The sequence below is a fragment of the Oncorhynchus tshawytscha genome, linkage group LG14, assembly GCF_018296145.1.
Source record: "Oncorhynchus tshawytscha isolate Ot180627B linkage group LG14, Otsh_v2.0, whole genome shotgun sequence".
Classification (NCBI taxonomy): domain Eukaryota; kingdom Metazoa; phylum Chordata; class Actinopteri; order Salmoniformes; family Salmonidae; genus Oncorhynchus; species Oncorhynchus tshawytscha.
The window spans coordinates 56,327,724-56,340,881 of NC_056442.1; the positions used below are offsets into that span (position 1 = coordinate 56,327,724).

General features: G+C 43.2%; 1 protein-coding gene across 6 annotated transcripts in view; it reads left to right on the plus strand.

The window, feature by feature from the left end:
- LOC112238986 (protein-tyrosine sulfotransferase 1) overlaps positions 1 to 13,158 on the plus strand; it is a 142,301-nt gene that overhangs the window by 46,764 nt on the left and 82,379 nt on the right. For 5 of the 6 annotated variants that reach the window (XM_042297709.1, XM_042297711.1, XM_042297708.1 and 2 more), the window contains exon 3: positions 10,230 to 10,428. In XM_042297709.1, coding sequence (XP_042153643.1) covers positions 10,230 to 10,428 — 199 coding nt within the window. Of the gene's footprint in view, positions 1 to 1,669; positions 2,182 to 10,229; positions 10,429 to 13,158 lie in introns of those variants that run through there. The other variant, XM_042297713.1, reaches the window with a different exon arrangement.

The following is a 13,158-nucleotide window of genomic DNA, read 5'->3' on the forward strand; positions in this document are numbered from 1 at the left end:
GTATGACATTGTTGCCGCCCATAGCATTGAATGCAATGGAAGCCAGTGAGCATTTGGCCTCCCATGAAAAATAAAAGTATAAAATAATAGCCAATCAGCGTTGAGCTTATCAGAGTGAGCTCAACCGTGATTGGTCTGGGCAAATCAAAAAAGTGTCAAGGGAAGCCCGTTTGGATTTGTCTTCACTCCTATCGCATCAAGAGAAATATGTAATAAACAGAAACAACTTGAATTGCTGCATCTCGTTGTGTTGTCCTCCCAGTGACTGACTGACTAGCTAGCTCGCTAAAATTGTCCCTTTCGTAATGTAGCCACGGATGGAGATAGGGATTTGTACTTGTGGTTTTACTTAATTCTCCATACTGGCCAATGATTATAACAGTGATTCTGATCCAACCATTAATTCATACATTGTTGTGCCCCTGACCTGAGAGGATGTAAGTTAAATATGTAGCTAGATGTAGAAGGCTAATGTTAACTAGCTAACGTTGCCCATGAATGGAAGTAAGGCTGGCGAGCGGGCTGGCGGGCGGGCGGGCTGGCGGGCGAGCAGGCAGGCGGGCGGGCGAGCGAGCGAGCAGGCTGGCGGTCAATTGAACACAAATTTTGCACGCCCAATTTTTCAGTTTTTGATTTGTTAAAAAAGTTTGAAATATCCAATAAATGTCGTTCCACTTCATGATTGTGTCCCACTTGTTGTTGATTCTTCACAAAAAAATACAGTTTTATATCTTTGTTTGAAGCCTGAAATGTGGCAAAAGGTCGCAAAGTTCAAGGGGGCCGAATACTTTCGCAAGGCACTGTACTTGCAAACACACACACACACACACACACACCAGTAACATGGACAGCTACTTCATATTTAGCTTACATTGATTGGACCAAATAGTTGTTTGGTGTGTTTTAGTTGTCACTGTATTCTAAACTAAGCATACGGGATATGATCATGATGAAATGATGCTGGAATTAGTGGAGGCAGCTCCCTGTGTTCTTTGAGACTTACGATTTAACTCTCTGTGGTTCTGTATCAATAGTTGTTTAGTGGTCTGAACATGTTGAAAACTTGACCATGCTGTCGGTCATGTAACATGTTTTTGTTTATTTGCTTTGTGGACTTCACCAGACAGATGTTGCTCTCCGGTTTTGTGACCAAACAAAAAAGATGTCGTTGAATTTATTCTGCCGCTGTGTCTTCTTATTGGCTCGGCCTTTTATATCACGTTGTCAAGACACATATGAACTAACATGTTATAGAACTAAACAACACAAGTATCACTACACAGGTTGTAATATAGCATTTTTGTTCCTGGATTGGCTTCCCTTAGTGCTTTTACCCATGAGCCTCTACTGGAGATACCAAGTACAAACAGATGTCTTTTCTCTCTCTGGTCAGAATGAGTCACGTTTGTTTCTCACAGTCTGTTTGTATCTGTTTATGCTGTGGACCTCTAAACATTCATCGTTCAACACTCCCTGTCCGGGTCACTCCCCCACTCGCTCGCTCTCTCCGGCCCACACGAGGGTTTTCGACTTCAGCCTCCCTTAGCACCTCAAGCAAGGCTCAGTTTTGGATGCCTTGGAATGATGCTAGCTAGTTAATGGTCTTCTGGGGACACACGCTACGATGCTAACTCCTTTGCTAACTGTGGTTTCTCTCTCTCTCTTTCAGAACCAGTGATATAGTCCTCCCTCCTTCCTCCGGAGATGAACAAAAGCAGTTGTCTATTAATCATGCTGTACACCCTGTGCTCCAAATGGATCCCTATATAGTGGACTACATTGGACCAGAGCACTGTGTGTGTGTATATATACATATATATATATATATGGCGAGGGGATAGGTCGCCATTTGAGACAGACCCTAGTTCTACAGTGGTAAAGATTGCATTCCCAAAGTAAATGGATTTGTGAAGTGAGTTGTCAGGCATTATCGAGGTGTAATGTAGTAGTGCAGGACTGGAATGCAGAGAGACCTGAGGGAAGTCAGAAGTTAATGGACTGTGTGTGTGTGAGTGAGATCTCTCAAAAGTAGTGCACCACATAGGGAATAGTGTTTCATTTAGGACACATTTTGAGAAAATAAGCTTTATTCACAATACCATGGTGCTGATTTGAATCAAGGCTAGGGTTGGCTCTCCTGCTGATTTGAATCAAGGCTAGGGTTGGCTCTCCTGCTGATTTGAATCAAGGCTAGGGTTGGCTCTCCTCTGATTTGAATCAAGGCGCTCTCCTGCTGATATGAATCAAGGCTAGGGTTGGCTCTGCTGCTGATTTGAATCAAGGCTAGGGTTGGCTCTCCTGCTGATTTGAATCAAGGCTAGGGTTGGCTCTCCTGCTGATTTGAATCAAGGCTAGGGTTGGCTCTCCTGCTGATTTGAATCAAGGCTAGGGTTGGCTCTCCTGTTGATTTGAATCAAGGCTAGGTTTGGATTTTCTCTCTCCGCTCTCCTGCTGATTTGAATCAAGGCTAGGGTTGGCGCTCCGTTCTCCTGCTGATTTGAATCAAGGCTAGGGTTGGCTCTCCGCTCTCCTGCTGATATGAATCAAGGCTAGGGTTGGCTCTGCTGCTGATATGAATCAAGGCTAGGGTTGGCTCTGCTGCTGATATGAATCAAGGCTAGGGTTGGCTCTCCTGCTGATTTGAATCAAGGCTAGGGTTGGCTCTCCTGCTGATTTGAATCAAGGCTAGGGTTGGCTCTCCTGCTGATTTGAATCAAGGCTAGGGTTGGCTCTCCTGCTGATTTGAATCAAGGCTAGGGTTGGCTCTCCGCTCTCCTGCTGTAGCCCGCTATATAGGGTTCTATAGGGTCCTGGTCTAAAGTAGTGCACTATATAGGGAATAGGGTTCCATAGGGCTCTGGTCTAAAGTAGTGCACTATATAGGGAATAGGGTTCTATAGGGCCCTGGTCTAAAGTAGTGCACTATATAGGGTTCCATAGCGTCCTGGTCTAAAGTAGTGCACTATATAGGGTTCCATAGAGCTCTGGTCTAAAGTAGTGCACTATATAGGGAATAGAGTGCCATATGGGACACTGATCCTGTGTGCTGGGTCAATTGAACACAGAACTCAGCTGTTGCTGTAATCTGTTCTCCATATGAACTCGGTCTGTTCTAAAGAGGAGCAGGGGGGGGGGGCTGTCACAAGCTGTGGTTTCTAGAGATATGCCTGGCTCCAACAACAGGTCTGTCACGTAACATGTTAAAACGCTGCGTCATTCTTGTACGAGTGTGTGTTTTGTTATCGTGTTTGTGTAATGCGTTCAGCAGGGTTCCTTACCCTCAGAATTTGGCTCTCTCCTCCCCACTAAACTCGCTCAACTCCTCAACTAACAATTTTCTATTTCTATAGATCAAGGTTTTCAGTCTCTGGTGGCCAACATGGCTGACATGCTGATCCATGGATGATCTACTGTACACGCTCTCTATTCAGGTTATATGCCCATTCTATGTTGAAGAAAATAATTATATGAAACCTTTTTTTTTAACAGGCAAACAGATGCTACAAAAACTACTCAACAACTGCCCAGTAACCTATTCCCAACCAAATAGTCATTTTTTATTTCAGATCATTTATAAAAGTAAAGCAAATTATGAAAAAAATGACGTATTTCTGTCAATTGATGGATTACGTCGCTGGAGGAACGACTCGCCTAAATTGATGGCAACTCTTTTGTTGTGCCTCTACAGTTAAAGATCAATGCTTCAAGGCTTGTTTATTTTATTTTATTTATTTTCACCTTTATTTAACCAGGTAGGCCAGTTGAGAACACCTTTATTTAACAAGGTAGGCTAGTTGAGAACACCTTTATTTAACCAGGTAGGCCAGTTGAACACCTTTATTTAACCAGGTAGGCTAGTTGAGAACACCTTTATTTAACCAGGTTGGCAAGTTGAGAACAAGTTCTCATTTACAACTGCGACCTGGCCAAGATAAAGCAAAGCAGTTCGACACAATACAACAACACAGAGTTACACATGGAATAAAACAAACATACAGTCAGTAATACAGTAGATAAATAAGTCTATATACATTGTGAGCAAATGAGGTGAGATAAGGGAGGTAAAGGCCATGGTGGCAAAGTAAATACTATATAGCAAGTAAAAAACTGGAATGGTAGATTTGCAGTGGAAGAATGTGCAAAGTAGAAAAAATAATGGGGAGCAAAATAAATAAATAAATACAGTAGGGGAAGAGGTAGATGTTTGGGCTAAATTATAGATGGGCTATATACTTGTCCGTCTGTAATACTGATGACTGCTTATACCTGCTGCGTCATCCACAGGTGTGACAAATCGGTGATGGCCATGGTGGAGTGGCCGCTCCCTTTTCCTCTTCAATGCAAACATCTTAACACTTCGTCTCTTCACGTCGTCTATAAACGGTCAAACATCTTGGCACGTCGTCTATAAACGGTCAAACATCTTGGCACGTCGTCTATAAACGGTCAAACATCTTGGCACGTCGTCTATAAACGGTCAAACATCTTGGCACGTCGTCTATAAACGGTCAAACATCTTGGCACTTCATTCATAAACGGTCAAACATCTTGGCACGTCGTCTATAAACGGTCAAACATCTTGGCACTTCATCTCTTCACGTCGTCTATAAACGGTCAAACATCTTGGTACTTCATTTCTTCAGGTCGTCTATAAACGGTCAAACATCTTGGCACTTCATTTCTTCACTTCATCTATAAATGGTCAAACATCTTGGCACTTCATTCATAAACGGTCAAACATCTTGGCACTTCATTCATAAACGGTCAAACATCTTGGCACGTCGTCTATAAACGGTCAAACATCTTAACACTTCATCTCTTCACGTCGTCTATAAACGGTCAAACATCTTGGCACTTCATCTATAAACGGTCAAACATCTTGGCACGTCGTCTATAAACGGTCAAACATCTTGGCACGTCGTCTATAAACGGTCAAACATCTTGGCACGTCGTCTATAAACGGTCAAACATCTTGGCACGTCGTCTATAAACGGTCAAACATCTTGGCACGTCGTCTATAAACGGTCAAACATCTTGGCACGTCGTCTATAAACGGTCAAACATCTTGGCACTTCATCTATAAACGGTCAAACATCTTGGCACTTCGTCTATAAACGGTCAAACATCTTGGCACGTCGTCTATAAACGGTCAAACATCTTAACACTTCGTCTCTTCACGTTGTCTATAAACAGTCAAACATCTTGGTACTTCATTTCTTCACCGTCTATAAACGGTCAAACATCTTGGCACTTCATTTCTTCACTTCATCTATAAATGGTCAAACATCTTGGCACTTCATTCATAAACGGTCAAACATCTTGGCACTTCATTTCTTCACGTCGTCTATAAACGGTCAAACATCTTAACACTTCGTCTCTTCACGTTGTCTATAAACAGTCAAACATCTTGGTACTTCATTTCTTCACCGTCTATAAACGGTCAAACATCTTGGCACTTCATTTCTTCACTTCATCTATAAATGGTCAAACATCTTGGCACTTCATTCATAAACGGTCAAACATCTTGGCACTTCATTCATAAACGGTCAAACATCTTGGCACTTCATCTATAAACGGTCAAACATCTTGGCACGTCGTCTATAAACGGTCAAACATCTTAGCACTTCATCTATAAACGGTCAAACATCTTGGCACGTCGTCTATAAACGGTCAAACATCTTAACACTTCGTCTCTTCACGTTGTCTATAAACAGTCAAACATCTTAACACTTCATTTCTTCACGTCGTCTATAAACGGTCAAACATCTTGGCACTTCATTCATAAACGGTCAAACATCTTGGCACTTCATCTATAAATGGTCAAACATCTTGGCACGTCATCTATAAACGGTCAAACATCTTGGCACTTCATCTATAAACGGTCAAACATCTTAACACTTCATCTCTTCACATCGTCTATAAACGGTCAAACATCTTGGCACTTAATGTCATCCACAAATGGTCTTATTTTTACTTTCCTGAAAACAAAGACTGGGACCCAGACGTGCAGTTTGCCCCCCTCCCCCCTCCCCCGCTTATGAAATATTTCAGAAATGATTAATAATTTAACCCAGAGTAGATTGAGGTAATGGTTGATTCATTTTTAATATCGCTCCTCCAAATCTGTCAGTCATTGGGGAAAGGCCCAGTACCACTCAGTGAAGCTCTGTGATGCTGACCTAATGTCCTAATGTCTTGTCTCCGTGCTCATATAACGGGACACATGGGATACATGGGGACAGGGGCGTGATCTGATACAGTGAGAGACAAACCCATATCTCTATGGAGGGGCCATTCATTCAACCCATTAACTGTGAAGCCTGGAGCTGGAGAGAGGCTGTAGCTTGGGGGCCATCTTTTTAATCGTGTACCATGACCCAGTTAGTCAATTAGTTTGCAGTTAGCTGCCTGCAGTAACAAGGGCTGGTCACTGGTCCACTGCTAAAACCACACTATCAAGGAATAATGTTGAACCATTCTTTAAGAATGCTAAAACCATGCTAATCAAATCAAAGTTTATTTGTCACGTGCGCCGAATACAACAGGTGTTGTTGTAGACCTTACAGTGAAATGCTTACTTACAGGCTCTAACCAATAGTGCAGAGAAAAAAAAGTGTGTGTGTGTGTGTGAGTGTGTAGGTAAGTAAAGAAATAAAACAACAGTAAAAAGACATTTGAAAATAAGAGTAGCAAGGCTATATACAGACACCGGTTAGTCAGGCTGTTAGTCAGGCAGACACCGGTTAGTCAGGTAGTATGTGGGTATGGTTTAAGTGACTGTGCATATATGATGAATAGAGAGTAGCAGTAGCGTAAAAAGAGGGGTTGGCGGGTGGTGGGGCAGATAGCCCGGTTAGCCAATGTGCGGGAGCACTGGTTGGTCGGGCCAATTGAGGTAGTATGTACATGAATGTATAGTTAAAGTGACTATGCATATAAGATAATATCCTGTCTGGGAATGGGGTTCCGCTAGTGGAAGATAAACTTCTCCTTAATGCAACCACTGTGTCAGATTTCTTTTTTTTTTTACGGAAAAAGCATCATCTGAGTATGGCGCTCAGAGCCCAAAGCAGCCAAAGAAATATCCGCCATGTTGTGGAGTCAACAGAAGTCAGAAATAGCATTATAAATATTCACTTACCTTTTGATGATCTTCATCAGAATGCACTCCCAGGATTCCCAGTTCCACAATAAATGTTTGTTTTGTTTGATAAAGTTCATCAATTATGTCCATATACCTCCTTTTGTTAGTGCGTTTGGTAAACAAATCCAAACGCGCATGCAAGTCCAACGGAAAGGTCGGACGAAAAGTTTAAAAAGTTATATTACTGGTCGTAGAAACATATCAAACAAAGTATAGAATCAATCTTTAGGATGTATTTAACATAAATCTTCAATAATGTCCCAACCGGAGAATTCCTTTGTCTGTAGAAAAGCAATGGAACGCGAGGTAACTTTCACATGACAGTGCGTCACGAGCCCGTGGCTCTCTGCCAGACACCTGACTCATTCCCCTCTCATTCAGCCCCCCTTCACAGTAGAAGCCTGAAACAACGTTTTAGAGACTGTTGACATCTAGTGGAAGCCTTAGGAAGTGCAAGATGACCAATATCCCACTGTATTGTCAATAGGGGCTGAGTTGAAAAACTACAAACCTCAAGATGGTTGGATTTTTGTCTCATGTTTTTGCCTGCCATATGGGTTCTGTTATACTCACAGACATCATTCAAACAGTTTTAGAAACTTCTATCTTATACTAATAACACTATGCATATATTAGCATCTGGGACTGAATAGCAGGCAGTTTACTCTGGGCACGCTTTTTATCAAAAAGTGAAAATGCTGCCCCCTATCCCAATGAAGATAAACAGAGAGTAACAGTACCATAAAAGAGGTGTTGGGGGGACACACAATGCAAATAGTCCAGGTAACCATTTGGTTACCTGTTCAGGAGTCTTATGGCTGGGGGTAAAAACTGTTGAGAAGCCTTTTTGTCCTAGACTTGGCAATCCGGTACCGCTTGCCATGCAGTAGTAGAGAGAACAGTCTATGACTGCGGTGGCTGAGGTCTTTGACAATTTTCCGGGCCTTCCTCTGACACCGCCTGGTGTAGAGGTCCTGGAATGCAGGCAGCTTTGCCCCAGTGATGTACTGGGCCGTACGCACTACCCTCTAAAGTGCCTTGCGGTCGGAGTTCGAGCAATTGCCGTACCAGGCAGTGATGCAACTGGTCAGGATGCTCTCGATGTTGCAGCTGTAGAACCTTTTTTGAGGATCTCAGGACCCATGCCAAATCTTTTTAGTTTTCTGAGTGAAAAGGGAGTACAGGAGGGGACTGAGCACGCACCCCTGAGGGGCCCCCGTGTTGAGGATCAGCGTGGGGAATGTGTTGTTACCTACCCTTTCCACCTGGGGGCGGCCCGTCAGGAAGTTTAGGATCCAGTTGCAGAGGGAGCTGTTTAGTCCAAGGTCCTTAGCTTAGTGATGAGTTTTGAGGGCACTATGGTGTTGAACGCTGAGCTGTAGTCAATGAATAGCATTCTCACATAGGTGTTCCTTTTATCCAGGTGGGAAAGGGCAGTGTGGAGTGCAATGGAGATTGCATCATCTGTGGATCTGTTTGGGCGGTATGCAAATTGGAGTGGGTCTAGGGTTCCTGGGATAATGGTGTTGATGTGAGCCATTACCAGACTTTCAAAGTACTTCATGGCTACGGACGTGAGTGCCACGGGTCTGTAGTCATTAAGGCAGGTTGCCTTTGTGTTCTTGGGCACAAGGACTATGGTGGTCTGCTTGAAGCATGTTTGTATTACAGACTCAATCAGGGACATGCTGAAAATGTCAGTGAAGACACCTGCCAGTTTGTCAGCACATGCCCAGGGCACACGTCCTGGTAATCTGTCTGGCCCCACAGCCTTGTGAATTTTGACCTGTTTGAAGGTCTTACTCACGTCGGCTACGGAGAGCGTGATCACACAGTCGTCCGGAACAGCTGATGCTCTCTTGCATGCCTCAGTGTTGCTTGCCTCGAAGCGAGCATAGAAGTAATTTATCTCGTCTGGTAGGCTCGTGTCACTGGGCAGCTCGCGGCTATGCTTCCCTTTGTAGTCTGTAATAGTTTGCAGGCCCTGCCTCATCCGACGAGTGTCGGAGCTGGGGTAGTATGATTCAATCTTAGCCCTGTATTGACACTTTGCCTGTTTGATGGTTTGTCGGAGGGCATAGTGGGATTTCTCGTAAGCCTCAGGTTTAGAGTCTCGCACCTTGAAAGCGGCAGCTCTACCCTTTAGCTCAGTGCGGACGTTGCCTGTAATTCATGCACTTATTGATAAAGCCAGTGACTGATGTGGTGTATTCCTCAATGTCATCGGAAGAATCCCGGAACATGTTCCAGTCTGTGATAGCAAAACAGTCCTGTAGCAGGGTAGCCTAGTGGTTAGAGCGTTGGACTAGTAACCGGAAGGTTGCACGTTCAAATCCCTGAGCTGACAAGGTACAAATCTGTCGTTCTGCCCCTGAACAGGCAGTTAACCCACTGTTCCTAGACCAGTTAACCCACTGTTCCTAGGCCGTCATTGAAAATAAGAATTTGTTCTTAACTGACTTGCCTAGTAAAATAAAGGTTAAAAAAAATCTGCTACATCTGACCATTTTTTATAGAGCGAGTCACTAGTGCTTCCTGCTTTAATTTATGCTTGTAAGCAGGAATCAGGAGGATAGAGTTGTGGTCGGATTTACCAAATGGAGGGCGAGGGAGAGCTCCGTATACATCTCTGTGTGTGGAGTACAAGTGCTCTAGAATATTTTTCCCTCTGGTTGCACATTTAACATGTTGATAGAGATACTGTTGCTATCAAGGGATACTGTTGAACCATTCCTTAATAATGCTAACATCATGCTATCAAGGAATAATGTTGAACCCTTCCTTAACAATGCTAACATCATGCTATCCACGTGTCTGACAATGGTGCTGTTCAACTAGCAGTGCCTTAGAGGATGCTGGTGTGTGTTCATCTGTTAGATCAATTTCAAAAGCAGTCTGTCTTCCTATCTTGCTAGAGGTCATCAGGGAAGTGGGTTTCCATCTCATTACTCTCACTAATCCAATTATAAGCGAGTACCAGTATGTCAAGCAAGGATGCCTTGAATGATGCTAGCTAGTCAACGGTCTTCTGGGGAGAGGAATGCTAACTGTGGTGTTTTCTGTCTCTCTCTCTCTCTCTCTCCAGGGTGGAGAGGTCTACAGACCAGGTGATCAAACCGGTCAACGTGGAGGCCTTATCCAAGTGGGTAGGCAAGATCCCTGCGGACGTACTGAGAGACATGCCCGTCATCGCCCCCATGTTGTCCCGTCTGGGGTACGACCCCCACGCCAACCCTCCCAACTATGGCCGGCCAGACCCCAAGGTCCTTGACAACACCAGGAGGGTGAGTTGGGAAAAGATGGACAGGGACACACGTCACCCCAGAACACACAAACACAGACCCCAAAACACAGTATCCTCTGAAGCAGATCTAAGGACTGTATTTCTCTTTAATTAGATTACCTGTCCAATCAACGTCCTCTAGTTAAATTACCTGTCCAATCTCTGACTCTCATTTAAATTACCTGTCCAATCTCTGACTCTCATTTAAATTACCTGTCCAATCTCTGACTCTCATTTAAATTACCGGTGAATAAATTAATGAATTCCCAGCATCTGTTTGAATTCAGTGATCATATCCAAATGAATACATCCTCCACGTCTATCAGACGGACCTGTATGTGCACTTCTATTCTAAGTAATACTTTCTACATTGCTACACTCACTCACCTAGCCAGCCGTCATTGGTGCTGGACGAGCACATGGCCATCTATTTCTGGAGCAGAATGTTGTATTAAATACTATTTCAACAAGGAGCCCTCTCTCAAGCCTCTAGATTTCATATCTCTGATCCTGTGAAACATATTCAATCTTTCGCAGGTATTTTTTGTTTCTCTGGTTCAGGATTTAAACTGATACATTCCAGTACTGTAGGCCCCAGAAGACCTTTGACCTGTGTGTGTTGAAAAGAGATCAGCTTTATTTGTTGTGTGATCTTAACGCGGCTTTGTGTAAACGTTCATCTGATTAGCATCTCTCCGTCGACAGGTTCGCATGTGATCTCTAATCCTCACCTCCACCCTGTTTGGCTTCAGTTCCAGGTTCTATACTGTCTTTTAAAATATATATATATTTGAACATCAGTGGAGGCTCCTCAGAGGAGGAAGGAGAAGAACATCCTCCTCAGTCATAAAAATACAAATGATTATTTTTAGATAAAACTATACTAAATATATTCACACCACCAAATAATTGATTAAAACACACTGTTTTGCAATGAAGTTCTACAGTAGCCTCAACAGCACTGTGGGGTAGCACCATGGTGTAGCCGGAGGACAGCTAGCTTCCGTCTTCCTCTTCAATACAAAACCTAGTAGCCTCAACTAGGTTCTCACCCCCTTCCATAGACTTACACAGTAATTATGACAACTTCCGGAGGATGTCCTTCAGCCTGTCAGAGCTCTTGCAGCGTGAACTGACATGTTGTCCACCCAATCATAGGATCAGAGAATGAGTCTAGAACTGAAATCATAAGCTACAGCTAGCTAGCACTAGTACATACAATGTGGTGAGTAGTTGACTCAAAGACAATAGTTGAACAGTTTTGAACAAATCAATTTATTTAAAAATGAATGGCAAGTGAGAGAGCTAGCTAGCTATATTTCGTTGTATTTGTTTTTCACTAAGCTACCTGGTTTAGCCTACTCAAGCACCCGGCTCAAACAGAGAGGGATGCTATGTTAGCCAGCTGGCTAAGTCTATCCAACAGAGAGGAATGATATGATAGCTAGCTGGCTAAGTCTATCCAACAGAGAGGAATGCTATGTTAGCTAGCTGGCTAAGTCTATCCAACAGAGAGGAATGATATGTTAGCTAGCTGGCTAAGTCTATCCAACAGAGAGGAATTATATGTTAGCTAGCTGGCTAAGTCTATCCAACAGAGAGGAATGATATGTTAGCTAGCTGGCTAAGTCTATCCAACAGAGAGGAATGATATGTTAGCTAGCTGGCTAAGTCTATCCAACAGAGAGGAATGCTATGTTAGCTAGCTGGCTAAGTCTATCCAACAGAGAGGAATGATATGTTAGCTAGCTGGCTAAGTCTATCCAACAGAGAGGAATGCTATGTTGGCTGGCTAAGTCTATCCAACAGAGGAATGCTATGTTAGCTAGCTGGCTGCTATCCAACAGAGAGGAATGATATCTATCCAACAGAGAGGAATAGCTAGCTGGCTAAGTCTATCCAACAGAGAGAATGATATGTTAGCTAGTCTATCCAACAGAGAGGAATGATATGTTAGCTAGCTGGCTAAGTCTATCCAACAGAGAGGAATGATATGTTAGCTAGCTGGCTAAGTCTATCCAACAGAGAGGAATGATATGTTAGCTAGCTGGCTAAAGCTATCCAACACTGGAATTCTTCCAAGTCAAGGTAAGCTTTTGGTTTTATTAATTTATTGCCACCGGGGCCCACCAGTGTAACTGCTAAACTATTTGCTGACAGTACACTGTGCTGCATGATAGTGGCGGTTTACTAACTCATTACTTATAATAGATACGTGTTGACTAGCTATGACGTTAGCTAATATGGTTTCAACGATGTAGGCTGTGCGTAGTGTTCATGATATGAAGTTTTTTAATAAATTGCATGGCCACAGACAGCTGATGTGTTGTTCACTGAAGTCCTCAAGCGAAGGGAAACGGTGAGAGGAGGAGAGCACGTAGATGTGAATTCTACAACATGCAAAGGGATCAGTATGTGGCCGCTCTGAAAGTGAACTGTGTTTGGCTGTGATCAGGGGTGTATTCATTCCTCCTATTCTGTAAAAAAAAAAAGAAGAAAAGTTTCTTAAATGAAAATTAGCATAGCTGAATTTGTCTGATAGAAACTCTTGTTTGCAACTGTTATGACTAATGACTACACCCTAGATCTGCTAGATGCATGGAAGAGTGTGCGAGGAGGTATTGAATGTGTTACTGTCTGTCATCTTGATTAGTCAAATGTTTCTCTTGACCTGTGCACCTACGTTGTAAACTGATTCATAGGCCAGGTTGTACAGTAATAACCTCATGAT